This window comes from Dendrobium catenatum, unplaced genomic scaffold (genome assembly GCF_001605985.2).
Source record: "Dendrobium catenatum unplaced genomic scaffold, ASM160598v2 fragScaff_scaffold_1500, whole genome shotgun sequence".
NCBI classification, from domain to species: domain Eukaryota; kingdom Viridiplantae; phylum Streptophyta; class Magnoliopsida; order Asparagales; family Orchidaceae; genus Dendrobium; species Dendrobium catenatum.
In genome coordinates, this window is record NW_021319962.1 from 148853 (window position 1) to 176214 (window position 27362).

At 34.7% G+C, this 27362-nt stretch overlaps 1 protein-coding gene across 1 annotated transcript; it reads left to right on the forward strand.

Moving 5' to 3' along the window:
• Positions 1-8915: 8915 nt before the first annotated feature.
• On the forward strand, positions 8916-27362 carry LOC110103478 (dnaJ protein P58IPK homolog B). The gene is made up of 9 exons (XM_020832223.2): positions 8916-9163; positions 15788-15953; positions 19396-19594; positions 19669-19829; positions 20498-20591; positions 20705-20917; positions 24419-24499; positions 25505-25723; positions 26685-27362. Exons 1-9 carry the CDS (start codon positions 9055-9057, stop codon positions 26868-26870), a joined length of 1428 nt encoding a protein of 475 aa, XP_020687882.1. The 5' UTR covers positions 8916-9054; the 3' UTR covers positions 26871-27362.

Below are 27362 nucleotides of genomic sequence, written 5' to 3' on the forward strand. Positions count from 1 at the left end.
GATTTAAACTTACTCCTATGTTTTGAAAGGTGAGTTTAAAAAAATGAGAACTCAATTTCATCTGATTCCAATCAAACAAATGCTTGAATTCACTTCACTTCTAAAAGTGACATTCAATTGCTAGAGAGATTATTCTGTGCGGACATCAGATTGGAAGAACCATTCGGTTTTATCTCTGTGAATAGTAAAAGCGTAAGTCAAAGAGCAGTACTGTTCATCACTGCACTTTGATTGTGCTTTTACTGTTCTCAGAGACAAAACCGGATGATTCTTCCCGTCCGGTGTCCGCACAAAATAAAAAATCCAATTGATGTGGGGTACTTACAATGAAACAAATTGATCCTTAAGCTTGATTGGATTTATGCACTACCATTTTCCAGTACCTGATGGTTTGGGACACAACAAAATGTTATGAATGCCCTTCTGAATAATTGTCTGCTGCTTGCTAAAGGAACCAGCCAAAAACATGCTCATGTGGGTTGCAGTGTCCCATATGCGCATATCTCATTCTTATGTTTGCCAACACGTGGCCTTTTTTTTTTTATTTCAGTGCTAGTCTTTGAGATTTTGAATAGTAGAAATTAGTATGCTTTTTTTGTTTTTTGTTTTTTATTTTTTGTATTTTCAACGGTATCATGTCTGAACTTGTCTTTGTTCTCCAGCTTTTCACGCCGAATGCCATCCAGAGCCCAATGAAAATGCGCCACATCACCCCCTACTCGGTACTGGATGACATGGCTGCACATGATTCACCTTTAGATGGTAAGTTGTGTCCGGTGTCTGCACAGAATATCTCTCTTCATCTACATGTTGGAAGATTTGACCCACTTATCAGTTCAATTAACAAAACAACTAAGTGTCATTTATGAATATTTTGTTTAAATATATCACCAAATCAAATATCATATAAGCCAACTAAATAGTCCTTTATCTCTATCTTTTGCTGCTGTCTTATTTGTTATATCTTATTGATTGATTGTCTTTTTCAAGTAATTTGTTCTTACTTTTATATTTATATGTTAATGTTAAGGTTCAGTCTTTGCACCAATGTTTCTATGATGCTTTAACTTTAATATATTGTCTTGGGAGATGAAGGTTTCATTTGGGATGACTTTCTTACTATTTCTTAAAGTAAAATTTTTTGTACAAAAAAAATTGATTTTAAACTAGAAAGCTACTTTAAGAAGCAATAAGAAAGCTGTCCCAAACAAAGCTGAAGTTTAACCGACTAGAAATTGTTGCGCAAGGTGTTTGACTGGCTAGCCCAGTTTGAGGCCATCGATCCAATATATATGGTCAACTAGAGCCTTGACCAGATTTTCCAACATGCCAAGTTAGAACTAACCATATTTATTGTGCTACTTTCAGAGCAACATAGAAGCTTTAGGTTTCGTTTGAGACGGCTTTCTTACTGATTCTTAAAACAGTTTTCTAATAATAAAATAAAAATTTTTAACTAAAAAGTTGCTTTAAGAAGCAGTAAGAAAGCCATCCCAAATAAAGCCTTAGTGAACCTGATCAGATTTTTTGGACACCTTTTGCTTTTCCAGAGTTGCAAAGAATCTTCATTGCCCTCTTCCGCCAAGCATATTAGTGCAGGCTCTATCGGAGAATGCCATGTTTCCTAGTTATCAGGGATTCCTCCACAACATCCTCGTGACCCTGATGATGGCAAGTGGCAATTAGTACTTGCCGAAAGCCTTATCCTCTCTTCCTATTTAGGATAGGGTGACCATAAAGTGGCAACTATTTTTTGAGTGCTTTGTTGAGCCAGATGAGACAGACCTTCAATGTGATTGATGAGCAGTTATATGACTTTTTCCGCTTGATGTGTGAATGACTTCATAAACTTCATACCTTTGTTGTGAATGAATGAATGACATTAGCGTTGTTACTATATAATTGACTTCCAATGCATGCATGAATTAAGTATGATGAAAACGCATTAAGTATTAAACCGCTCAAGTGTTGAATTTGGGTTGGAGTCGGGCTTTTGGGTTGAATCGAAAGGTTAATGTGTGGACGTAGATCATTGTTGCTTCCCTTGAAGACTTCACTAGAGAGAAAGAAGTTTCTCTCAAGAGTTGAAGTGGAGGAGAAGGGAATGGTGACGGGCCAATGAAGGAGGCTAAGGGAAGAGTTTTGGTTCAAATTTTGTGGAGGGAATTTAAATCAAACTAACTCCTTATTTAATCCTCTTGATTGAAATGAATTAATGAAGGAGAAGAGAGAGAGGGGCGGCGGGCAAGAGAGAGGGAGAAGGGTTTAATTTAATTCCAATAGGAGCGACTATCTTTTGGAAAGAAATTAAAAAGGTGGGTGGGGGTATGGGAATTTCGGCCAAGAGAGAGGGATAGAAGATTTGAATTATTTCCAAGAGAGCAACTTGGATTTTGGAAATAAATCCCAATGGGATCCAATAGGGGCCGGTGGCAATAAGAAGAGGGAGGTGGGATTTAAGGAGGAAATCAATGCTTTCTTAATTTAATAAATTAAACTTGTAATGAAAGATTTCATCCCAAATTCATTTAAAATTCAAAAAGGCTATGATTTGGAAAGTTTTCAAAAATAGGATTTCTAATTTAGGTAATAATTTCAAATTCAAATAGATTTGAATTTGCTCTTTAATTGCATTACCTAAATTATGAAAGCTAATTTAGGAAGGGTTTAATGGCAAGGGAATAGGGAGGGAAACCAAGGGGAGGGGCCGGCGGTATGGAGGCTTAGTCGTGGATGGTGGTGGGAGTTGGGCCTATCTGACGGGTGGAGAGGACTAGGATGGCCGTCGGCTAAGGGGTGTGGGGAAGATCCAGGGCCATCGACTAATAGATGAAGGGAAGAGGGGAAAATAAGATAGAGAAGAAATAACCACGAATCCGGACACTTTTAGGGTTGGTGGGTGATCCGATTCCCTCTCCAAGGGACTTCACTCCAATCTCTCTCAAGCTGTCTCACACAAATCTAATTGTAAGCTCGTTTGCATATATTGTTAAAGAAAGACAACACTATAGCTAAATAATATTGTTTGTGGAATATAATGTTTAGATTTTTGTCAAGTTCCCCTGATTCCAGAATTTATTTATCTTATTATTATGGAATTTTTATAAGGACTTCTAGTCATCAAAGCAATTAACTTGGCGCTCTCTCTCTTAATTTATTGTAATGCCTATTTTCAACTTAGATTAAGAGCTATGTAGCAGTTTGCATTGTCTCAAAACATCGTTTGCAAATAAAGCTGCAAAGATATTAAATGTTTGTTCATGAGACATGCCTTCTTGCTTTTAATTAATCTAGAAAAGATAAAATAGATATTACAAATTTTACATACTAACATAATAACCGGCACTTAATTTTGAAATAAGATACAAGAATTACTGTCTACAACAACAACTGCCTCTGTTACGATCACAGACTTTGTTGACCAACATTTGAAGTGCCGTCATCCATAGTGTGCTTGTAACAACTCGTTTTGGGTTAACCAGATTGTCTTTTATAATTGGGAGGGATTAGAGCTCTACTAGGGTCGTATCGTCTGTATGGTCATTCTCTTTCAAGGAGAGAAAATTAGAGATCATGATGTTCACTATAAATCTTGGTGTTGAAGTTGGAAGTTAGACTTGAGTTTGATGATGTGCATCATTCTTATAGGTAATGACATGCGTTTATGTTGTAGGTGATGACGGGTGGCAAAATCAACGAGTGTAGGCATAGTTGGAGGGTTGTAATTGGGCAATAGTGGTCGGAGGATCAAAGTCAGGTGATGATAGGTGGAATACTATAGTCGAGGTGACAATGAGCGGAGAATTGTAGCCAGTTGATAATGGGCGGAAGATCATAACTGAGTGATGATGGGCGGAGGATAATAATCAAAAGATGGGGGATGAAGGACCGTAGCTGATTGACGATGGTCGGAGGGTCATAACTGGATGATAGTGGTTAGAGGGTTGTTGTCATTTGGCATTAGTTGTAGGATCGTAGTCAAGAGATGGTGTTAAGAGAGTCGTAGTTGGGGGACAGAGGGCGGAGGACCAAAATTGGGCGACAATGGTCAGTGGGTTATAGTCAGACAACGATGGTTGGATGATTGTAGTTGGGCGATGGTGGTTAGAGGATCATAATCAGACGACAATGGCAAGATAATAGTAGTCGGACTGCTATGGTCAGAGGTACGAAGAGGTCTGAAGTCGTTCAATGGTGGTCAATGAACCATAGGTAAGCAATCGTGGTCGAATGATTGTATTCGGGCGATGGTGGTCCGCAGATTGAAGTCTAATGATGGCTGTTGACAATTTTGGTCAAGTGGAGGTCTTATAAAGGATATTACATGGCTGTTGGGCAATGATGGCGATTGAAAAGCGATGGTGCTTGGTTAGAACTCGGTGGAGTTGAGTCTAAGCTCCATAAATATAGATTTTTTAGAGTGACATGCCCTGTAAATATAGCTAAAATTTAGAATACTTCGTCGGAGGACCCATATTGATTCCCTTGATTTTGTGCTCTTTGGATTCGTCTAAGCATTCGATTTGACTTCGACCATGTAAGATTTGGAGATTGTCTGGTCATCCAATTAATGTCCTTAAGTTCTTAATAATGCTTGAACTGCCTGATCTTGATTCATTTAGACTTGAATAAAATTATTTTTGTTGTCGTTGAGTTCATCTCTTTGAGACATTCAATTCAAATATAAGTTTGTTGAAATTAGAGTTTGGATGGCCCTAAAAAGATGTTTCCAATTTAAATATTCATCAAGATTTTTTAGATCAAGCTGATTTTTTTATCACATAACAATATTAAATTTTCATTATTTTATTGTTATTATAAGCATAAGTGAAGCTAGAACCCATTATCCTATTAATATAATATTATTTAATTGTTCATTAATGTAATAAACAAAATTGAAGGCTAGTTATTATCCCTTGCGATTTAAACTTACTACTATGTTTTGAAAGGTGAGTTTAAAAAAAATGAGAACTCAATTTCATCTAATTCCAATCAAACAAATGCTTGAATTCACTTCATTCTAAAAGTGACATTCAATTACTAGAGATATTATTTTGTACGGGACGGGAAGAACCGTCCGGTTTTGTCTCTATGAACAGTAAAAGCGTAGTCAAAGAGCAGTACTATTCATCACTGCACTTTGACTGTGCTTTTACTGTTCACAGAGAAAAAATCGGATGATTCTACCTGTCTGGTGTCCGCACAAAATAAAAAATAAAAAATAAAAAATCCAATTGATGTGGGGTACTTACAATGAAACAAATTGATCCTTAAGGTTGATAGGATTTATTCACTACCATTTTCCAGTACATGATGGTTTGGGACACAACAAAATATTATGAATGCCTTTCTGAATAATTGTCTGCTGCTTGCTAAAGGAACTAGCCAAAAACATGCTCATGTGGGTTGCAGAGTATCTCATATGGGCATATCTCATTCTTATGTTTGCCAACACATGGCCTTTTTTTTATTTCAGTGCTAGTCTTTTGAGATTTTGAATATTAGAAATTAGTATGCATTTTTTTTTTGTATTTTCAGCTGTATCATGTCTGAACTTGCCTTTGTTCTCCAGCTTTTCACGTCAAATGTCGTCCGGAGCCTAATGAAAATGTGTCACATCACCCCCTATTCAGTACTGGATGACATGGCTACACCTGATTCACCTTTAGATAGTAAGTTGTGTCCGGTGTCCGCAAAGAATAATCTCTCTTCATCTACATGTTGGAAGATTTGACCCACATATCAATTCAATTAACAAAACAACTAAGTGTCATTTATGAATATTTTGTTTAAATATATCACCAAATCAAATATCATATAAGCCAACTAAATAGTCCTTTATCTCTATCTTTTGCTGCTGTCTTATTTGTTATATCTTATTGATTGTCTTTTTCAAGTAATTTGTTCTTACTTTTATATTTATATGTTAATGTTAAGGTTCAGTCTTTGCACCAATGTTGCTATGATGCTTTAACTTGAATATATTGTCTTGAAAGATGAAAGTTTTGTTTGGGATGATTTTCTTACTGCTTCTTAAAGTAAATTTTCTAGTATAAGAATTTTGATTTTGTACTAAAAAGCTGCTTTAAGAAGCAATAACAAAAATGTTCCAAACGAAGCTGAAGTTTAACCTCCTAGAAATTGTTGCGCAAGGTGTTTGAAAGTCTAGCCCAGTTTGAGGCCATCGATCCAATGCATGTATGAACTATGATGAAAACGCATTAAGTGGAAGTGAGAAAGGCCTGGCAAGCCACCGAGAAAGAATATAGATGTTGTGTGATCTTCAACCTTGGTGTTTCTAGGTGTTGTGTGGTCTCTGCTCTGGCTGACCATCAAGCTGATGAGACCAACTACAATATTTGACTTGTTAGTGATGTGTATGAGCCTAACTACATGATCCAGTGAAATATTTTAGTTATAAAATGCTTCTTTATTATTGTGTGTGCAGGTTGTTTGGCTTAGTTTATTTGGGTCATGGACTCATGGTGGTTGAGCATCCTTAATTTGGAACAATGGCTAACTCTTTGATGACCATGAGGACTAAGCCTACCTTGGTATTGCCTTGATTGTTGTTGAATTAGGGTTTAGGGTTCTTGTTTATTGACTGTTTCTTACTTCTTATAGTTGACTTATCTACAAGTGATTAGCCACACTTAGGTGTGATGGGAGGAGATGGCTTGAAGGTCGGGCAGGCTTGGCGTGTCTTGTTCTTTCCTTTGTTTCTTTTTGGGTCTTTTTAGCTTTAGGGCATCTCGAGCCGAAAAACTCATTTTACACTCTAAAATACAGTAAAATTTCAAAATAGCGTAATTCATCTCCAATCGAACTTCATTTATCTCATATTTTGTGCACTTCCTACGAAGGTAACCATCTATATCCTCTTTCGCGTGCTTTTCTCCTATTTTCCGCACTTTTTTTTTTTGGCAAATTCGCAAGCTAGGGTTTTTTTGGCGTAGGTGAACAGTTCGATGTCAATATTGGCGTCATAATGTTTACCTACCGAATTTTGACGTGAGATTTGGAGTTCAAATACAGCGAATGACGGACGACATATGGTGGCATGCAGTTCGATTGGCGATGATCTTAGAGCCAATTTTTTTAATAATCAGATCTACAATTAGAACTCATTGTTTGAAAATCAGGCTTGATGTTGAACAAAAAGAATGAGAGATTTAAGATTCAAATGTTCAAAAGTAGATTGAGTTCGGGTTGAGCCCGTTTGGAGGTGGACTTCTGCCTTTGATCCAATATGACACCACCATGCCACCTCTTAGGTGTGGCATACTATTCATTGGCCAATCATGTTGGCATATCAGTCTTATAGGGTTTTGGCTGTCTTCATGGACTAAATGTGTTCGGTTTTTATTTATTTATTTATTATTATTATTATTATTATTATTATTATTATTATTATTATTATTATTATTATTATTATTATTATTATTATTATTATTATTATTATTATTATTATTATTATTATTATTATTATTATACTATATCTATTTAAAAATGAATCTAATAATTTTAAAATTTTCTAATCACAGTATAAATAATTTTAACTTCATTTTTTTTCCTTTTATATTTATTGCTTATGTAGCTGTGCTCACTTATGATTGTTTTTTTGAGAAATTTAGAATTTGATTGAATTAGACAAATTTTAAATCTCTATTGTTCATAATCTCGCATAATTACTTACGCTCAAAACTTCATTGCATGCGAAGAGCTCAACCTTATTCTCAAACAAAGAGCTTGAACCTCACCCCTTAGGTAAAGCTCATCCTCATGCGAACCTCGTCCTCCTGCACGAAATTTCCAAGAACCTCTTTCAGCTCAACGACATCATCATGACCTATTTAATACATGAGTTTCCTCCCTTTCGATAACACATAAATTTTTTATCCTAGCATGAGGGCTATTAAAATTGGCTCAAGGGTCGGGTTCGGGTTCCAGAACAAACCCAACACTATTCGACCTGACCCGTTTTTAAAAACAAGTTTGTTTTTCGGATATGAACCCGACCCGCTTCGGGTTCGGGTCAACCCGACCCAACTAGTAAGACTATCGTTGCGCTTATTCAACCAAATCTAGTAAATCTGTCGCCGGCCTGAAGCAGGGAGAGGGGTTAGCGTCGTCGGGAGCAGGGAGAGGCGGCAGCGGCATTGGGCGCAGGGAAAGGGAGAGGCGACATTGTTGGCTTCAGGCGGCGAGAGAGGGAGAGGTGGGTTGTGTCGGATTAAGGCTAATGTTTGTACTTCAGACCAATGGCTTCAGGCAGCGGGAGAGGGAGAGGGGGAGAGGAAGAGAGGTTGACGACGGGATAGAGGGACGACAACATTGTCTTCAAGAGGCATTGAATCGTGACTGTTAGATTGCAAGAGCTCGCGTTGAATTGCAGTAACGGGAAAGCATACATTGTTTTCATTTATTGTTTACAGCGAGTCATGAGTCATTTACAAGTTTTCGGGTTAACCTGAATCCTACCCGTTTGTAATCGAAATTTCAAACATGAACATGAACCATCATAATCCAAAATTTTCAGGTTGAATTTTCGGATCATGTCAAATTTTGACACCCCTACCTAACACGATGTCGTACCTATAATGTGCCCTAACATAAATTTTGATTCACTTTCTACTCCTACAAACACTTAAAAAAAGGTAAATCACATAATTTATCTTACACTTTAAAAATGAAGAAGCATTACCCCTACATTTCCAATATATTTGCATGTTCAATACCTCAAACGGCCCCTTAGTTAAACCGGCCGGTTGCCCTATCAACGGTATCATTTAGCCCATGTCCGCTTAATCAACCAAGCCCATTCTCCCGTGCTTCCGCGTGTCCCGACTCTATTGGTTCCTCTTACGTGGCCAGGTTCTCCAGATGCGAAGCATAATTACGACTTATTAATCTCATTAATCCCGCAGTAAACCAAAATGAAATCCCACTGCAAGCGAAGAGGATCGATCGAAGACGAAATACCAGCGCGGGATTTCCTTTATTTTGTTGAAGATCTCTTCCTCGCTTTCCCTCCTCTTCTCCTTCTAACACGGAATGCTTAAGGCGGCGAAAACCTCGGGCTATGGCGGGCCTATTATCTTTCCTCTTATTGTCCTCTTCTGCCTTGCATCCGCTTTCCGATCTTCATTAGTGGCCGGTCAAGGTGCGTTCTTTTTCCGCTACTTAGGTTTTTGATGTATGTTTTTTTACTTTCAAGCCCTAGTTTTTTAAATGGAGTGGTTAAAGTGACGCGGTACCTCTATTGAGCTTGGTTTGGGATTGATTTGTGATGGTTTGCTATAGCGGTGTGATATTCAGTAAAACTGATTATTGTTTGGTGAAAATAGTGTTAAGATTGCTGTTGAGGTGCTGTAGAAGTTGTGAATTGTGATCATTTATACAAATTGTTGTAGGAATGATATGGGCTTGTTGAATGATTAAATTTTATGTTTTTCATTTTCATGTAGTTGTAATAAAGTATTTTAATCTTAATTGATATACAAATAATTAAAGCAAATATTGAATTAATATTTTGATATAGTGCTAAATCCATAATTTTTTTTGCGGGAAGTTAATCAAACTACTGTTCTAAGAAAGCTGCTATTTTTTTTAACATCGTAAAGTTATTTTTGTTGTTCAGGAAATCAGTATAAGCAGTCAACAATAAGCTATGCTAAACGAAACTTTGGCATTTCTATGTTATAAAGCACCTGTCTTATGTTTTTGTAGGAGCTAAAATCGTGTGATGTTTCTGATGGGTCAACGCATGTTAAGCACTGGGAAAAAACTCATTTTGTCAATCTTTTTTGGTCTTGCTAGTATGAAAAACCTTTGTTGCGTTTGTTGGATTGTGCATTATTGAATTGAAAAAGGTAGAACATAGTGGCTCTACTATTCTATTGGAAGTATGGTTTGTTTAGTTGCAATAAGAATGGATAATTACTTGTTTGTTCTCATTTATGGATGCGAATGTCTGCATATATCTTATTTGATTCAATTCTACTGGATATTGGATGACTAATATAGCCTTCAACTTCTAAAATGGAGTATCGGATTTAAATATTTGCTAAAAAAAATCCCACATTATAGGTATTGAAAGCTTCTCATTAAACGAATAAATTTGAAGAACTATCACAAACAAAATGATTTGAGAATGAGTAGAAAATGCTTTGTAGTGAACTAGTGATTGTGTTGATAAATGTTTTAGAGATCTTTAATTGATTATATGGGTTAATAGTTAAATAATTGTAATCATACTTGTCAGTGGCGAATGACCCACCATGGCGCAAAGATCCCTATAGAGCCATGACACATAATGCACGGCACGACACACACCTTTTTAAACATGGCGCATAATAGAAAATAATTTAAAAAATATATACATTAATATTAAACACCATTAAATAACAAATTATAGGTTGGTTAGAGCAAAATTTAGGCATAAATATCCTGTCAAATAGCAAAAATGACTTTCTTAAATCTTTCATAAACTTACATCAATAGATTTGAGCAGGATTTAAGCGTACTTTATCCTAAATCCTGCCTAATAACAAAAATGATAGCTTTAAATCCTACAAAAAAATTAAATCCTTTAAAGTTTTTTGATATTTTATTAATTTGAAGGTTAATTAATTAATGTTAGAGTTGCAAAAAAAAAAAAAAGATAACGTTGATGTTGGGAAATTATGTTTGATGATGGTACAACAAATTTGTAAGTCAGAATTTAGAGGGCTTGGAAAATTGATATAATGTATTTTGAACTAATTTTAATTATGAGAGCAGAAGAAATTATTAAATATTGATGAAGATGGTCTAATAAACTATGGATGCTAGATTGTGGTTTTGGGCAAGAAATACTAATGTAGACATGTATTGCATGCCATACTATTTACTTTTGCAGTAATAAAATAGATAAAGATTTAAGAACTTTAATTTGGTGCTCAAAATTGAAGAAGGATGTTGCTAATATTGTACTTAAGTGCGTATCTTGCCAGTTTGTTAAAGCAAAACTTTTAAAGCTTAATGGATTGCAACTACCTCTACTTATTCTTGAATGGATGTTGGAAAAAGTTATGATAGATCTAGGCAAGGGTATAATACAATATTGGTTGTTACTAATATATTATCTAAACTAGCATGTTTTTAACCATAAAGCAAGCATATTCAGCTGAGAAATTAGCAAATTTTTGTGTAAAATAAATAACGAGGTTGCATGGAATTCTTAATTTAATTGTATTAGATTGAGAAAAAAAGTTTGCATCCAGATTATGGAGAGAAGTGGAATTAGCTTATTGAATTGAGTTTCAATACAACTTTTCATCTTTAGATTGATGAATGGTCAGAGAGTGTGATTCAAATATTAGAAGATTTATTGACATTTGATGTATTGTAGCTTAGAGATAGTTGGGAAGATCATATGTCAAAGTATGAATAAGGATCGCATTAAATCTTAAGTTTATGAATATGTATGAATGTGAATTTCTGAGAATTTATCTCATGAAATGACATGGTTTGTTTTTCATGATTGAAAAATTACTAGAATATTCCAATACTTAAATTTTGATTCAATTTTTGTTGTATTAGGGTAAAGTTATGAGCGCAATAACAAAATCTGTAATTTAATAATGAGAGATTTCACCTTGAGGACCTCCTCACTCAATCACTCGTGGGATTAGCGGAAGAAGATGCTCCACACTAGGGAAGAGACCACCACTAGGAAGAAGGAACCTAGGAACTTTGTTGTTGGAAAGGTAGCCGGCGACGGTTGGATAGGTTGATGTCCCACGATCTTCCACGACCCGGGTGGGAGATGTTCTTCAATCTATGGTGCCAACGTGAAGATAATGCGGTCAAGATAGCTTTCCATGGAATCGTCGACGTCCCACTTTAGGTCAAAGAAGGGAGAGCGCAAAACATCCGTCCGTCCTTGGAGGAGAGGGGCGACTTGAGCAAGGTGAGGTGGGGGTGATTGGGATTAGTTGAGTGGTGGAGAATTAACTTAGAAAATTTTGAGTTAAATGTCAGATTTTCCAATGGGAGGGAGGAAGATTAATTTGAATTCAAAATACCCAAATTAATGCTGTGAGACGGGCAACGGTTTTCGGAGGGGATTGTGGGAGTATTAATTGAGGTTTGGATTTAATGGGAGAGAGAAAGCAAGGGGAAGGGGCCGGTCATAGGAGGAGGGAGGAAGCATGTCTAGATTCAATGTATGTGGCCCAAGGGAATTAATTGGATTGAAATCAAATCTGATTTTCAGTTCCAGATTTGATTGAAATTAGGATAACTTCATAATTGGGATTTTACTAATAGGAAGGTATTTGAAATTCAAAAGTTGATTGAATTCAAATAAATATCCTTTCCTAAATAGTAAGGGTGCATTTTAGGAAAGTATTCAAAGGCAATTTCAAATTTTGAAATTCAGAATTTTGGAGGCAAGGGGGCCGGCGGGTTAAAGCTTGGGAAGGAGAGGGGTGGTGGGGTGGAGGAGGGCCGTCGGGTTGGGGAAGTGGCCAGCAACTTGATTTATAGGAGGGAGGAGGAAAAATAAGATTAAAATAAAGAACCAAGAGTTCACCTGTTGGTGGGCTGTTGGGCACTCCGTTGGCCTCTCCTAGGCTTCACCACTCACATGAACTCACAAAGAGATCAACAAGAAAACAAGCTAGAATTTCATTCATCAAATCATCCATTTTACAATAGAAGAGGCCACAATATATAGGCCTAGAGAAATAAAACAACAATGACTCAAATGCCTCTTGGGCTACAACTCATGCAAACTCAAAAGAAAATGTACAATCGTAAATAACAAATAATACATAAAAGCATCAAAATAAAGACTGAGAATTATAGCCATCGATCTACAATTCCTACGCTGATAAACTCGTTGATAACGTCTGTCGATATCCTCATCACCACCTCTTAAGAATTAATTTTCCCAATTCTATATTTGAAATTTTCCTAACTTATTTTTAAATGAACCAGTGGGCTGACAAATTTAATTTTGGAAAATAATTGGAGTTAGCTGGTTAGGTCAATGGAGTAAGGAGGAGAAGAAAAGGAGAAAGAGTAGAAGCTTAGGGTGATTTTCCCTTATTTTAAGCAGCGGAGTATTCTTTACTTCATAAATCAAATTTTGAATTAGCTGTCTAAAGATTTTTATCATGATTTTTTGTACTTAAAGAATAGTTATTTAAACAAGACTAAATGTAGAAATTCTTATTACAGATTTTATTAAGTTTGCTTGGATTTGCTTACAAATGAATAATTTGTCTGCTCAAAATTTCTTATGAATTGAAAACTGTAATTTCATATTTTTGGAAAGATGTTTTGCAGAAAATTTCATTGTGTTTATCAACATTTTGATAATTTCCATGGATTTATTTTGCAAGAATATTGAAGTTTTTGGACAAGATAGGTAAAATCACACGATTATTCATATGTTTTACTCAAAATTAAACAAATATTAGTGATGAAATTTTATGATTTTTTTTTTTAAATTTTAATGAAACTTCATGAATATAAATTCATTAGGAAGGCTAAGATTAGTGTAATGAATTTAAAGTTAGAGATTATACTTAAATTTCAACATTAATGCAATAATTTTACAGTTTAATTTCAGATTTTTGTAAGATTTCATGGAGTCAATATTTACATTAACGTTTAAGACTAGATCAATATGAAAATTATAGAGCTGAAATTATGTCAATGTTTCACATGAAATTATTTGCGCATTTAATGCAGGAATTATATTTCTTAATTACAGATTTTTATTAATTTTTACATAAAATTTACCCTTGCATGCATATTAAAAAGATTTTGTATAACAGGAAAAATAAAAACTAAATTTTTTATGTAGATATAATGAGATTGGAAAGATTAAATTGAGGCTTTATGCTATGATTTAATATTTCTTTTTTTCAACTTATGCTCAAGGAGTTAAATAAGTTTTTCTTGAAGAAACATTAAAGATGTTATTGAGCCTATTTGTTATGCATGGCAAATTTATATTTCTTAAGTTCTAATAAATTCTTAATTGGAAGATTCAAATGCAGTATTCCTTAATTTTATAAAATTTAATCATGCTTACAATTTTTCATTTTATTTCATTTACTTTAGCATAGTTTTACTGTTATATATATGCTATTAAGTAAATATTACATTATGTTATTTAGAAAGAATTATGGTTTGAATTTGATAAATATAAAGTTATTCATGTGACTAATTGATTGGCTCAAATATGAAAGCAAGAACAAAATATAGACATAATGGTGATTTAAAGCTACTTGCACGAGAGGTACTGTTTATGGGCTTAATGAAGAATCAAAGATGAAGCTAGTGCGCTCTAATGATTGTACATGGGAAAATGAATTGCATGTAAGGTTTAACTTTCCTATTATGGTTAGGTCTAGGGGTGTCAATTTTTGACACGACACGAAACACGACCCGAACCGACCCGAAAAAATCCGGGTTCGGGTCAACCCAAACCCGAAACGGGTCGGGTTCGGGTTGAAGAAATCAACCCGTTTTAAAAAACGGGTCGGGTTCGGGTTGACACGGAAACACAAAATTGACCCGAAAGTGACACGAAAACTCATATTTGACCCGAAAATCCGAGTTTGACCCGTTTTTGACCCGAAAAACGAAGATTGACCCGATTTTTGACCCGAAAACTAGCAATTTTGGGTCAATTTCGTGTCATTCGTGTCGGGTCGGGTTGACCCGGACCCGAATCGGGTCGGGTTCGGGTCCGGAAACCTGACCCGTTTTTAGAAACGGGTCGGGTTCGGGTTGACCCGAACAGTTCCGGGTCAGTTCCGGGTTCGACCCGAACCCGACCCGTTGACCCGAATTGACACCCCTAGTTAGGTCTATGGGCCGGTTGGCAAATCTTACATAAGATCAAAAATATCAACTGTACAACCACATTTAATTTATGGTGAGGATGTTATCATTCAGTTTATGACAAGGATGGTATCATTTGGAGTGATCCAAGATACTTGAATGTAAAACTAGAAAGCCAATCATTTTCTGATTACATTGGTTTTAGTACAAAAGTATGCAGTGCTTATATCATTGCTCTTAATGATTTATCTGTTTTTTTTTTAATGAGCGTGACATGAATTCTAGGGAAACAAATCTTTGTTTATGTTGATTTATGTAGTAAGTTTTGTGTGACCTACTAAACATTGTGTTTAACCCAAAATATCTATTTATGTTTTTATTTTCAAGGGTAAAGAATCTGTAGAGAAGGCTTGGTGATACCAAGTTTTGTTGGTTTTATGCTCTCTTTTTACAAGTATCATGTAATATGTGTGATAAGAAGAATAGTAGTCATACATTATATGCATTACATTTAGAGTATGGATTTATGAGTTATTATATATGTTTTAATATTTAGTGGGTTTTGAATATGATTGAATGATAATGAAGAATGCTCTTCTTTTGATTAATGTTCTTGATTTTTGCAAGAAAATGTTAGATTTTGGACCACTAATTTATTTCAGCCGAGCATAACCTGCATTTAGAGTGGGCTACAATTAACTTTCTTAAATATCCAACTCTGCTGTATTCCATAGTTTTTTCGAATTCAATGGTTTTTTGTTCTCAGTTTGTATTGATACTTTGACCAACATCCCTATTAATGGATTTAGATATAACATTCTAATTTTTAAATTTCCTATAATGTTCCGTGAAATCTTCTCTGTTTTAGTGAATAGTTCTACGTTCGACAATGAGTTGCATATTTGATTCCATTAACTTGCTAATCCACTTTTTTATATTGCAGACAGCCAAGAAGTTGAAGCAGTGAACTTAGTGAAACGAGCATCGGAAAGAATAAAATTAAAACAGTATGGTGAAGCATTGGAACTTCTTAATGCTGCGATTGAGGCATATTCAAAACTTTCAGAAGCTTACCTGCAGCGAGCATTTGTTCTTCGTCACCTCTGCAGGTTCTTTTTATCATTGAGTTGATATTTGTTTTTCTCTGGTTTAGTGAATAGTTCTTTTAAAATTCTAGTTCAATGAAATTTGGATTCCACAATCCCGATCAACTATAAGATCCTCTCCTTCTTGGTACAAAGAAACCTCTTACGCTCTAATACTCTTTCTTAATAGCCAAGGGCCGTCCAAATCTAAGTTTCAAAAAAGTTCAAAACTTGCTACCAAAGTTTTTCAAAATTTTGTAGCAAAGAGATGAACTAAGATCTAACTCTTTTATGTGACAATTATAGCTGAGAAACCAAAAAATGAAAAACTTTAATGCTAGCTTATAAACTCAGTGGATCGCTAGCCCCAAGTTACTTTGGCCCATAGGTGATATTGGAGAGGATTAGAGTAGTAGCATATTGTTTGAGATTACCCCCAATGGCGACTATACATCTAGTGTTTCATGTGTCCCAGGCTCCCAGCTAAGGAAAGCGATTAGGGATCATGTAGCTAGTTCAGAGTTACTGGCGATACTGACAGAGGCCTTGGAGGTGGTATTAGAACCACTGTAACTGAGGGAGGTTTGCAAGGAATAAGATGTGAATAAGGCGGTTCTGATAAAATGGAGAAGCCTACCGAACTACGAAGAGAGTAAAGCATCGGTTTCCACCTTTTTACCTTGAGGACAAGGTGATTCTTTGGGAGAGGGCTAGTGTTAGACCGGTCTAGCCGACCCTAGCAAAAAGGCCGGCACTTGTTTATTCCGAGCAGGCCAAGGGTCCACCTATGCTTGATCTCGCCCCCCTTAGGGGCCCCACTAGTTGAGTCTGATTATAAAGAAGGGGGCGGTTTAGGACAGGAATTAAGTAGGAGAGGGCTGCTTAGTAATTTGCTATGTTTTCTTGTATGCTTTAAGTAGAAGAGTTGGGATTAGGGTTAGGGTTACCTATGTATTGTTGAATTTTCTGTTGGAGACTTTTGCGTGTTGGGCTCTAGCGACGTCTAGAGATTTGGGAGAGATGGATCCTCCCCTTGAATTGAGGCTCAATTGTATATTGCTATTTTCTTTCCGTTTCATCAATTAGTATGAGTTTTCTCGTTGTTTTGCTTGATTTGTTTTGAGTATCTTGGTGGAAGATCGCTGTAATCTCATGATTGTTAAGAAACACTAGTGTTCTGCTAGTGTTTCCTATCAAATTCAACTTTAGATGGATATCCATCATGCCTGGACAAAGTCTTTACTTTATCAGGCGAAGACAACATTGTCATGTGTTCTATACCTACAAAAAGTGAAGTTTCCAATTGGTCGATCCATGCATTGAGTTTCTTAGCATCATCTATTGCAACATATGTGAAAACCTACCCTTTGGCTTAAACTTTGGATATTCACATTCTTCCTTCATAAGTGGTAACCTTATCCTCTTCTTCATCCTTTCCTTCTAGTTTTAAATTTTGGGGTGGAAGGAGGGATACGGCTTGATCTACTAATCATTGTGGTGGTTGTTTGCATTCCCATCCATATCATTGTGTTCATCTAGTCCACCAGGGTAGCCACTTGCCGATTATATTTAGTGCACGATCATTGTTAGTCATTGATTTATTTATTTTTTTTCTCGTCTCCTTCTTGGTCCTCAATGTGATTTCAAGATGAGAAGCGACTCCCCATATCTTTATATCCTCTCTTTATTTGTATCATGTGCCAATGATCAAGTTGATGCCAATTTGATTTGTAGAAAACTTTCAATGTTATTGCTTAATCTTAGGATATGAGGTTAAAATGGAAAGAAAATATATGTAAATTTCATTTGGAGGAACTCTAGTGATCAATTAATCAAAGTAATGGTTAATTGAATTATTTTTTCTTTTGTAGGAACTCTAGTTTGCTGAAAACAACCAAAATTTTTGTTGTTTTTGTTCTTGAATTGCAATAGACAACAAAACATAGTTTGTTTCCTCTCTAAAACAAGTCACAACCAGTCCATGCGGCTCTTAGTGGTGGCCGCAACAAGACTCCAACAGTTTCTAGTGGCTTCAGGTTGCAACAGCAGTTGCTGGAAGTGGCAGAGGGGAAAATTGGTGGTTGCTAGTTATGTTATGAAGGCCGACTGCTGGTATAGGGTGAGAGAAGAGGTGAAAGGTGATTTGGGAGAATTCTAGTTTAATTTTGTTGTAGAATTTTAAGACTATTATTGGTAAAATTACACCATGAATTAGTTTTAAAATAATTCCTATTTATCTTAAATTCACTCCACAATAAAAGAAAAATAATTCTTTAACAAAATCCATAATCTAAATAAATAAATCTTCCTATAACAAACTAGAATATTAGATAATGCTAAATTTAATGGTAATTCCAATAGAATTTATCCTTATTTTGAATTTAAAATAAAAATTAAATTTATCCAAATAAATTTAAAAATTAAAAATCATCCTTTTAATTATTGTAATATGAATTTTAGTTTAATGATTTTTTGGAGCATTGATCTCCCTCATATGATGTCTTATTGATGTTCCGCTCATGCATTGGACTCTTGATAATATCCTTATTGATTACACCGTTATGATACAAAAACCAACACTACTAGCAATCCTATCAAGAAGCTGCTAAAATTCAATGAACAGGATCAGCTGTTTGCTTTACGATCTAATGCTCAAATGCTAGGGAAATTTTTTCTTATAGACTTCATTGAAGTGGATGTGTAGATTAATTATCTCTTCATGATTTGACCTCCAAGAATTATATGACCTTTTCTTTCTTTTTTGGTAATAGAATGAACTTAACCTCTTATTAATGTTATTTGTGAGAGGAAATTGGTACCTTCGTAGTTTTGAATCTTTGAATTCATTATTTGGCAAGCTAACATATTAACATGATATTTTGGTTGATGGTAAATGTTTCAGAAATTGTAGCTTTTTGTTAAAATCAAAATAATGCCTTACAGAATCTAACTTGCTTTGCACATAGGCTATATGTGCTGGTCGCACTCATGTGGAAATATATGAAAAATGAAGAAATTATTCATTACTTAATCTGGAGAATATTTTTATGTTGAAAAGGACGCCATTTAGAATCTTGCAGCTTCAATAAACAACATATTAATCATTTATTTTATTAGCACACATTCAAACTTTTCTATGTTGACATGGTTAAGCTAGGAATGACATTGATCTACTCATACATAATTTATGTTTGAAGGAAAAGAGTGAGAGTAAAGGATTCTTGCTTAACCTGTTATGCTTTTCTTTTATTCGTTTACCCTTGATCTAAGCTTCTTGATCCATCTCTGGTAGGAGCCTAGAAGGCAACACTCTATCAAGGATTTTATATGATATGATTGAAAATTTGTCTCAAGTGTTTAAGACAGTTTTTCTGGACTGCACAAATGAAATACCTGGTAATTTGAATTATGTAGATAGTTTCAAGTATAATTTTTTGTTACTCAGTCAGGTTTTTGGCTGTTGCAGATTTGAGGAATCTGAGAATAACTACAAAAAGGTTTTAGAGCTCAAGCCCGGAACTGCAATAGAGAAAGATCTTTCTCAGGTGTCTCAAGCAAAAAATGCACTGAACTCTGCACAGAATCTTTTCGAGTCTAGCGACTTTTCAAAAGCTTTGGAGTATATTGACAAAGTTGTCCTTGTTTTTTCCCCTGGTTGCGTAAAGGTGATTTTTTTTTGTTTTTGGGCTTGTTATGTTTGCTTAAATATTCCATCTTTGAGGCATTCTTTTCTCTGCAGGCAAAACATCTTAAAGTCAAGTTGCTTTTGGCTCTGAAGGACTATTCAAGCGCTATTTCAGAAACTGGTTACCTACTTAAAGAAGATGAGAACAATCTTGATGCGCTTTTACTACGTGGCCGTGCGTACTATTATTTAGCTGATCATGACATTGCGTCAAGGTTTACTTATTAAACATTTCAGATATGCATATTTGTTATAAGCCCATTTGTTGTCTTCTTTAATATCACGTTGAAATATTGAGATAAAAAATTAATGAAGACATATGAGATTGTTGAAATTAATATTTAATCATGTGTTTAATACAAATTTAAGAGTTTTAATATAAAAGACCAAAAAAAAAAAGTTAATTAATAGATCGAGTGCTTATTCTCTTCCTTATCCATTAGTGATTATTAACAGTTAAGTGCCTTATCTGTCCTATTATGTTACCACTGTATGTAATAAGAATGATAATAATATCAACAATTAACTGATTGCTAAGTTGCTGCTGATTAATTTGGTAATTAGGTCATTTTCATTATTAATTTACCTTTAAATTAAGAAGAGTGCGAGAGAGACAGAAGCCGAGATAAAGTGATATTAACGAGTCCACTCGAAACAGTGCAAGCATGCTTATCCTGGGGCTGTTTTCCTTTAGTTGGTAAAAGTCAGGATTAGCTTAGCTTAGCTTTTCTGAAGAGCTGTTTTTGTGTTCGGTGGGCCTAATTGTTTAAGCCAATTTAATCTTAATCTTAAACTATACAGTCTAAAGAAAATGACATGGAAAGTCTTGTCATTTTGAATGATAGAAATGCAATATTTGTATTTTCATTATTCTTCTCTGTAGGCACTATCAGAAGGGACTTCGTCTTGACCCAGAGCACAACGAACTAAAGAAAGCATATTTTGGGTTGAAAAATTTACTCAAAAAGACAAAAAATGTAAGGTTTTTTCTCCCTGTACGGGTGGATCTTGATTTTTTCTATCTTATTAGCTTTACATTTTATGTTCCTTATTTTAACGAATATCTGTCTGTCACATTGGCTTGCTTCAGGCAGAAGATAATGCTGAGAAGGGCAAATTACGTGCTGCTGTGGAAGATTTCAAGTCAGCCCTTGCATTGGACCCTAGTCATACTGCACATAATGTAAATCTTTATCTTGGTTTGTGTAAGGTGTTGGTCAAGCTTGGGAGAGGAAACGATGCAGTCAGCAGTTGCACAGAAGCACTGAACATTGATGAAGAGCTTGCTGAAGCCTTGACACAGGTCAGATCATTTTTTATACATTTGGTACTACTAAAATTAAGCAATGAATCATTCACCGCACTTTTAAAAACTAGTTGTTGGATGATAAAAAATAGATTAACTGGGATTTTTTTATTAGCTTTCTTTGTTGTTAATCATGACTTTATCCTCAAAAGAAACCTTTTTTTGTTGTGCAGGCATGCTTCTTGAGATAGAATTCTTGATATTCTTTTTAATCCCTTAAAGTCCTTAAAATGTTGTACCATGCTGCTTATTTACTCAGATTTCACAAAGTAGTTTTCAGCAAATTAACCTTTTCCTAGTTAATTTCCAAAGTTGCTTTCTATATGGTTTAGACCTTATAATTACTTTTAACTAGAAAAGAAATTTCAAACAAGGAGCAATATTTACTACTTTTCCTCCCAGAGGTCCCCTCATTTCGTAGAACCTTGCTTTGCAGAAAGAAAACCCAAGTAGGTTTGAAAGAACAATCGTAAGGTTTATCTGTTAGGAGAATTATCATGTCATTAGGCTAGTAGCTTCAACAGCATTTAAGATAAGTTTCTTTTATTATTCCAAAGTAAACTTGTGCATGTCTGTGTTTTTCTAGAATGAAGATGGCTATATGGTATGAATCAACGACCTTCAACAAATGGGTCATCTCTCTATATGTGATGGTGACATTTTAGGATTCATTGACAAGACGTTCACAAAGTATTGTTATGTGTAATGTGATGGTAATTTAGAATTGCAAGAAGAATAGAGTCATGGAATCTCTGATGGCCTAGGTTAGATGCATTTCTCACCCATTAGATTGTACAATTCTCATGAGTCCTGGTAACTATAGCTAGATTTGTTTGAGATATTATGATATGATTACTCCCTCCCTAAAGTTTAGCTATTATTAACCATCATCTTCTTCACCATGCTCATATTATTATTTTTCCAATTCTTTGGGGTTGACTTTATGAATTTTCTTTTTCTATTCATCCTTATTGAGTGTTACATGAGATGTTGGGCCAATTTTATATAAATTTTTTTTCACAACTTCTATCCATGTTATCTTTAGTTTATCTCTGTCTTTCTAGTTCTTTTACATCAATTTATCTATCCACCCAGTTGATCCATCTTCTACCCTTTGTTGTGCATGTCTGAACCATTTAGGTTTATTTTACAATCTTATATTTATTAAATGCTACTCTTATCATTCATAGAATGTAATCAATTCTAAATCTATTCCTCTTTGGTTTGTTACACATCCAATTTTGGCATTCTTATTTCTTCAATACTCAATTTAGTTATCAATGATTTTTTTTCTTCTTAAGTCTTAGATATATAAAACATAGTGGACATAATTGTAGTTTTATTTAGGAGTTGTTTTGTTACATGTTTTAGGGATGCATGCAACATTTTATTTTGAGAATGTAGAGTAAAATAATTACAATGTATACATATTACTGTAAGTTATTTGTTGACTATAAAATAAATAAAAGTAAATTATTTTTCTCTATTTTGCATATTAAGCAAATATGGTAAATATACAAATTTTATTGGAGCTTTGAGGGAGGGGAAGGATGAGTTGGAGTGGGGAGAGTCTAATTTGGAGGAGGGGTACGTAGATTTGGAAGAGTTCGAGATGACGGAAGCTGCAGGGCTGGAGAGAAAGAAATAAGCCAGAGGTGGCTTAGTGATGGAGTGATCCAAGAAGTTGAGCTTGAATGTGAGGTCATAGGATGTGTTAACATCATGGAAGCAAGAGGGGGGTGAGTGTTGTAGTGGTGTGAGTGAAAGTCAAGAGCTAGTCTAGGGAGGGAGTAATCATATCATAACATCTCAAACACATGTGCGGAGCCGGGACTGATTAGTTAGGGCTACCAGGATTATGCACGAGTTTTTTTAATTTCGCTCGAATTGAGGAATTTTGAAATGTAGGTAGAAGTGCACTTTTGGGGCATTTTTAATGCCTTCAAATTTTATTTAAAATTTTATACATGTTAAACCAAACACTAAAAAGAGTAGAATGCATGGGGAAAAAAAACAGCGCACCCATGTTACTTGTAAAAAGGCTTTTATAATGTATTTTAAATTCTCCACAGTATTCTTTTTTCACATGACACTTCTGAGGCATTTATAAGTAATAAGAAGTCCGTTTCTGATTTAAAAGTATTGCTTTTCTTGTTTTAAAATATGCATTATCAATTACAGTATCATATGCTAATGTGAAAGTAAGTATAACTCTCTTCTCACATTTTTATCTCCTACTCCATGCCCACTGAATTCTCTTCTAATAATCTATAGTCTATTTAAGTCGCCTCAAATGATTATACTTTCTCCTTGAGGTGTACTTTTTAATTTTTCATCTCTATCCTCCAAAAATTAAAATTTTCACTCAATTTCTCAATCCTATTTGAGGTGCATAAAATCTAATCATATTTATTGACATTTAACTCAATAGCGATCATTGTATTACTAATCCTATTATCAATAATTTATCTTTCAAATCTCAATCCATTACCCTTAACCTGTTTTTTAACTCACTCTGATTTTTGATCCTCAACGTATACTATCTTAAAATATTCTCAATGTATACTATCTTAAAGTATTCCACATTAGAGTTGCAATCAAATAGAGGCGAACGAACTGTTCTATACTTGAAATAAAAAAATTTCGATTCTTAGTGAATCTGTGAGTTGATTAGGGTCCAATCTCTTAATTTTAATTCCTAAATTATATATATATATATATATATATATATGAGTGAAAGCAGAAATAAATGTTAATTTCTTACATGAATTGAATTGAGTTGAATAAAACTAATTTTGGTTAATTGAAGTTTGAGTGAGTTTTGAGTTTTGAACAAAATTGGCAACCCTATTCCCCAATGGCCATCGATTTCTCCCCATTTGAATTGCTTTGTTACAAGCAAATAATATTGATTCTACTAATCATTGTATCTACTACTTTCCTTTTCTTTCCATTCAAGCTTCTCAAATTTCACTTAACAAATCTAAGTTTAAGGCCTAATCAATTATTACCTACTTTTCAACACAATTAGCTTTACTTGTGACAGTGTTTGTCCCGGACAACCCTTGAGCATTTTTTTCTTTTTTCCATTCTATTAGATCCATTTCATGAACTAGATGGTTTTATGATTTTCTCTGAACCTGATATCAACTCAACTTTTCTCGTCTATGCATAGGACCGAGAATGTCGTTTTTATGATTTATCTAACTATTAACCAGGGTACAAAAATTTATGACGAATAATGGTCTACATACTTCATTTCCCATTTCTAATATTAAACCATTTGGTTTATTAGTATATAAATGTTTACAGAATTCTATTAGCTTATACTAAATGGTCTCATGAACCTTATGCCAAACAATCTACTGTGTCCAGGGCTGAAGCTCCATTGTTTATTAGCCATCTTTCGGCATGTGACAGCTTGAGATATTTCATCCTTGCTAAATTTTATTTTCAAATCCTATGCCTGTGTTTTGACTTCATAATTTTCTTCCACAGCGTGGTGAAGCCAAACTCATAGTGGAAGATTGGGAAGGGGCTGTTGAGGATTTGCAAGCAGCAGCTAAAAAATCTCCAGAGGTTTGGAATATGTTTTTGGAATGAAATTTAAAGCTTCTAATTTTTTTTTTTTAACATGTTTGCTTGTTCCACTTTTTCATGAACGCTACTTGCATATGCCACGAGGTTTATGCAGTGCAAACTTGTTTGCTTGTTGATTAATAAACTCTGATAATTTTTGGATAAATGTTAATTATGCTGCTCATTTTCTTTCCAAGTTGGGTGCAATGGATACTGTATTTGTCCTAAAATAGGGTAAAAATTATTTTTCCAGGCAATTAGATTGTCATTTTTATATTAGAAATGGTTTTAAATCATGACCCTTCACTATTAAGAGCTCAAACATATGATTCTTGTACCTTTAATTAACTTTCTCGATCATGAACAACATCAAAATTGGTGTCATGGCCTCGTTTCCATCATATAGATTTTATGCTTATGTTTTTTTTTTCTTTTATTATGTTAATAGAGTATGATATTCTTATAGACAATATACGAAATGAGCATATACGTGAAAAGATTGGAGTAGCTCCATTGGCAGATAAGATCAGAGAGAGTCGCCTTTGATGGTTTGGTCACATAAAATGGCGGCCTTCCGATGACCCGGTTAGGGGAGTAGATGTATTAGATTTAACCTATGCTAAGAAAGGTAGAGGTAGACCTAAATAGACTCGGTTAGAAAATATTAGAAATAACCTTTCTATATTAGATCTAAATAAGAATTTTACTTTTAACTTGACATAATGGAGAAAAAAGGATTCATGTAGTTGATCCCACTTAGTGATAAAAGCTTGACGATGTTGTTGTATGTTAAATCAAGAAAATTATTTACCCTATATATGTATCAAACTTGTCAGGTTTAAGTTTAAAGCATCATATGTTTCATATGTTAAGAAAACTATATTTGTATGTGCTTTTCAATTTATTTTTTTCTCATTGGATTTTTCTTATCTTTGTTAAATGGACTTTGTACAAGGATTTCTTCTTAACATACTAAATTCCTTTATAATGATCTTTAATTGACAGGATATGAATATTAGAGAAGCACTTCATAGAGCTGAAAAGGCTTTGAAGTTAAGCAAACGCAAGGACTGGTACAAGATCCTTGGGATTTCAAAAACTGCTTCCATTGCAGAGATCAAACGTGCCTATAAGAAGCTTGCCTTACAGTGGCATCCTGATAAGAACGTGGAAAACAGAGAAGAAGCAGAGACTAAATTTCGTGAAATAGCAGCTGCATATGAGGTAAGCGAGTATAATTTTATCAGTAATACCGTTTATGATTCAATCTATTTAACTGCTTTTAATCAGTTTGGCAGAACTTAACCTGTCTCACTTGCTTAGATTTTTACTTTAAATTAAAAAAAAACAAAAGATTCTTTTGCACACTACGACTTATTTGAGGGCAATGCTACCAATATAGGGTATTAAAATAACTTCAAACAGTATAAATGGGCGACTTTTTATTGCTTTTGTGATAGGAAAAGTAGAGAAAAAATAGTCTGTTTGGACAAAATATTAGACTACTTTCTTTTTCAGAATATATTTTTAGAAAAAAACTTTTTTTGAAAGAACTCTAGCTGAGAAAACTGCTTTTAAAAAGTTCTGACTGCAGAAACATAAATCTGCTTCAAATGAAGCTTAGCCATGTCTGTTAGCCAAGTCAAGTAAATCATCTTTACCAAACACTCCTGTTGTGGCGTTCTTTTTTTCTCACCTTCATTCAGAACAGTTTTTTTGTCTATTTTTGTGGTAGGAAAAATAGTTAGATTTTTTTTTATTTGGATGAAAATATTATATATTTATTAATGATTTTTTACTTGGATTTACTTCTAGAAAACAGATAGAAACTGTCAGATAAATCCTAACTCTATTTTGCATCAGTTTCTATCATTTGAAAAATTATTCTGCACGGAGATCGGACATAGAATATCGTCCGGAGACCAACCAAAATTTACCACGTCAGTGGTACCGAGCACAGGATGATGTGGCACATTCGGGTTGATCTCCGGATTACGTTCGGCGTCCGCACAGAATAATTTTTTCATTTTTTCACGTGCTTGATATCTTAACTAGCTATGCCAAACATAGCTTCATCTAATATCTTATTAGACTTCTCTCTTCATCAAAACACTTCCTTTTCACACATCTAATCTCTCTCTCTCTCTCTCTCTCTCTCTCTATCTCTCTCATATATTCGTACAAGGTTCTTGGCGATGATGAGAAGCGTGTGAGATACGACAGAGGAGAAGACATAGAGAACATGGGAATGGACATGGGAGGTGCTGGTTTTAACCCATTTGGTGGTGGTGGTGGACAACAGTTCACCTTCCAGTTTGAAGGTGGATTCCCAGGAGGAGGTTTTCCTGGTGGATTTGGTTTCAATTTTTAACATAATTTATATAATTTTTTTTCTTCTTTTAAATCAAGTTTACAGCTTCTGCTTATCAGAAAGCTGAGGGCTTTGATAGGAGTAAATGGAAGTAGGACACAGGAGAGGCAAAGGATGTTTAGAAAATGGTTTGGGTTCCAATCATGTCAAAAGAATTTTGAACCCATGAGAGGATATGAAGACAATTTTTTCTTCTTTTATTGAGACCTGTACCAATTGATAAATTTTTTATATGCGGAGACCGGATAATGCAGAACGTCATCCGGAGATTAATCAGAATGTGTCACGTCTGCGGTACCGAGCAGTACTGAGCAGTGGTACTGAGCACAGGATGATGTGGCACATTCTAATTGGTCTCCGGATGACGTTCGGCGTTTGCACAGAATAATTTTTCTTACAGAATTAGACCTTCCCCATCTAAAGAAACAGATTCTTCAATGTTGTATTGGTTTTTTTATTTTTCTGGAAAAAGCCCGTTTTTTGTTAATTTTA